This window comes from Penaeus monodon, chromosome 16 (genome assembly GCF_015228065.2).
Source record: "Penaeus monodon isolate SGIC_2016 chromosome 16, NSTDA_Pmon_1, whole genome shotgun sequence".
NCBI lineage: Eukaryota > Metazoa > Arthropoda > Malacostraca > Decapoda > Penaeidae > Penaeus > Penaeus monodon.
The window spans coordinates 33,565,248-33,567,747 of NC_051401.1; the positions used below are offsets into that span (position 1 = coordinate 33,565,248).

The 2,500-nt window shown below is 39.0% G+C and overlaps 1 protein-coding gene across 1 annotated transcript in view; it reads left to right on the forward strand.

The window, feature by feature from the left end:
- The window catches only part of LOC119582716 (mitochondrial import receptor subunit TOM70-like), a gene marked incomplete at its 5' end in the record, with an annotated part of 86,824 nt that overhangs the window by 28,009 nt on the left and 56,315 nt on the right, over positions 1–2,500 (forward strand). The window contains 2 exon segments of the mRNA XM_037931145.1: positions 52–259; positions 810–944. Of these exon segments, the coding sequence (XP_037787073.1) occupies positions 52–259; positions 810–944 (343 nt within the window).

A 2,500-nucleotide genomic window follows, 5' to 3' on the forward strand; every position in this document is an offset into this window, starting at 1 on the left:
ATTCCTGTGTGTTTATAGTCTACTGTTTAATACAAGTACATTAACTTCCAGTGGCTACCTGAAAGCTCGGCAGCATCTTCAAGAAGGAAACTATGGTGAGATTATTGAATGTTGTCAGAATGAGCTAGCCAACCCTCTCACCCCTCATAAAGTGGAAGCTTTGCTCTTGCGTGCAACTCTATATCAACTACGTGGGGAAGGCAAGAAGGCAATGGATGATCTCACTGCTCTCATCAATATTGAAAATGCACCTTTGAAGGTGAGAAGCATTTTAATGAGTTGCTACAATCTTAACCTAATGTTGCTGGGAAATGCTGTCCTCATTTTTTAATTTTTGTGAAATGTTTCTGCACATAGATGGCTCAAATGCGTAGCCACAAAGGAGTTAATTAGTAGACTTTGTGACCCTACCTGATTTCACCTTTCCTTGAATTTGAGGGAAAAATGTCTTTTCTGTACTAATGCTATGAATATCAATGGTGTTATTTTTATGATAAACATGTCATTACTATATTATGTTATTGACATTAGTAACAGCAATATAAGATAACTTAAAATATTTTTAAAAAATCAAGGAAAAAGGTAAAAATGTGAAACAAGTAGTATATTTGGCTCATTGGTGATTTAGTACAAGTGGAACCATCTATGTGTAAAAACAATTAATAAAGTAAACTTGCAGTGGGCATGGCATGTACGTATATGCCATGTCTGTCAATTTTGAATTAAGTGAAGATATTTCCATCTTTTCATACTTCATCTTAATATGCATTGTAAGTATTGGAGCTGGCAGGGTTATATACTCATTCCAGATACATGTAAATGCCCTAGTGAAACGTGGATCTCTACATATGCAGCATGAAAGAGTTGATGATAGTTTGCAGGACTTTGACAAGGCTGCATTGCTAGACCCAAGTAATTGTGATGTGTTTCATCATAGAGGGCAGGTATGTTAAAAAAAAAAAAAGATAAATAGTTCTTAGATAATAATAAAATATATAATATACTGTAAGATATATATGTGTAAATTGATATATAAATAAATATTTATATATATATATATGAATATTATATATATATAAATATATATGTATGTATATATAAATATGTGAATATATATATATAATTGATATATGAAATATATATAAATATATGATGTATATACATATTCATATATGTATGTATATGAATATAAGTATATATATGTATAAATATATATATGAATATGTATATATATATTCATATACATATATATACATATGTTTATACATAAATATACATGTATATACATATATACATGTACATACATATACATATTCATATACACACATATATATATATATATATATATATATATATATATATATATATATATATAATATATATATATATATATATATCAGTATGTATCATATATATATGTATATTATGTATGTATTATATATATGTGTGTGTGTGTGTGTATGCCTGTGTCTGTGTCTGTGTGTACATGTGTGTGTCAGAGAGAGAGAGAGAGAGAGAGAGAGAGAGAGAGAGTGTAAAAGGCTATCATCCTTAGTACAATGGTGAACAGAGGGTAGTTATACTTGTTAACGGCTTGACTCTTTATTTCTCAGAGTTGATACCACGCAGTATAAAAACACACGAGACATGTCTAGTTATAATCGGGCCGCGCGGAGGTCATGGTCAGCCCACCCGGAGGGAGGCGAGGGCTGACCTTAGCGCGGTGGTAGCTTAGCACGAACTCTCTGAGGCCTAGGTCATTCTCGGTATAAGTAGTGACCGTTCCAGCTGGAGGAGTGATAGCAGCAGCTGCAGGAAGCATGGGGGGAGCGAGGTGAGGTCACTGGCTCCGTCTGCTACACTGATTGCTCCACGTGGAAAACAGCCACGTGGTCCACTGGTACCTGAAATAAAATTATCCACATCCTGTAGAATTATCCACATCCTATATTGCTCGGCCACCTACTCGCGCCTCGCCCTCGAGGCGCCTTCAAGGGTGACCTAACTTGGCTGGTCGTCTCATCCTTCTGGTCCCTGGTGTAATCTGCTCGTCCTCGATGTCCACACGTCCTCGAAAGTCTCGCACAGGTCCTCCTTGACTTCGGATTTGTCTTGACCTCCTCGTAGTCCTGGCCCAGGCTTAACTCGGCGGCGTCCTCGTCCACACGTCCTCACAGATCTCGTCCAGGTCCTTCTCGCGTACACACGTCCTCGTAATCTTCATCCGAATCTATGGGCGTCGGGGTAGGGGTGGCATCTCAGGGCCGGCTGATACCTGCGCTACGAGCTCCTGGAGTTGACCGGATCTGCAGGCGTCCGCCAGGCGTCGCCTATGCACAGCATTCTGGGGCGACTGGTACCTGCGGCAAAGGTGCTGGTTCGTTGGATCTACAGGGAGTCCGGCAGGCAACGCCCGTCCACTACGCTGGGACGGCTTAATACCTTTTCTGACGAAAATCTTGGTCCGCGGGCCTATGGCGATCTTCGATGACGTCCTTCC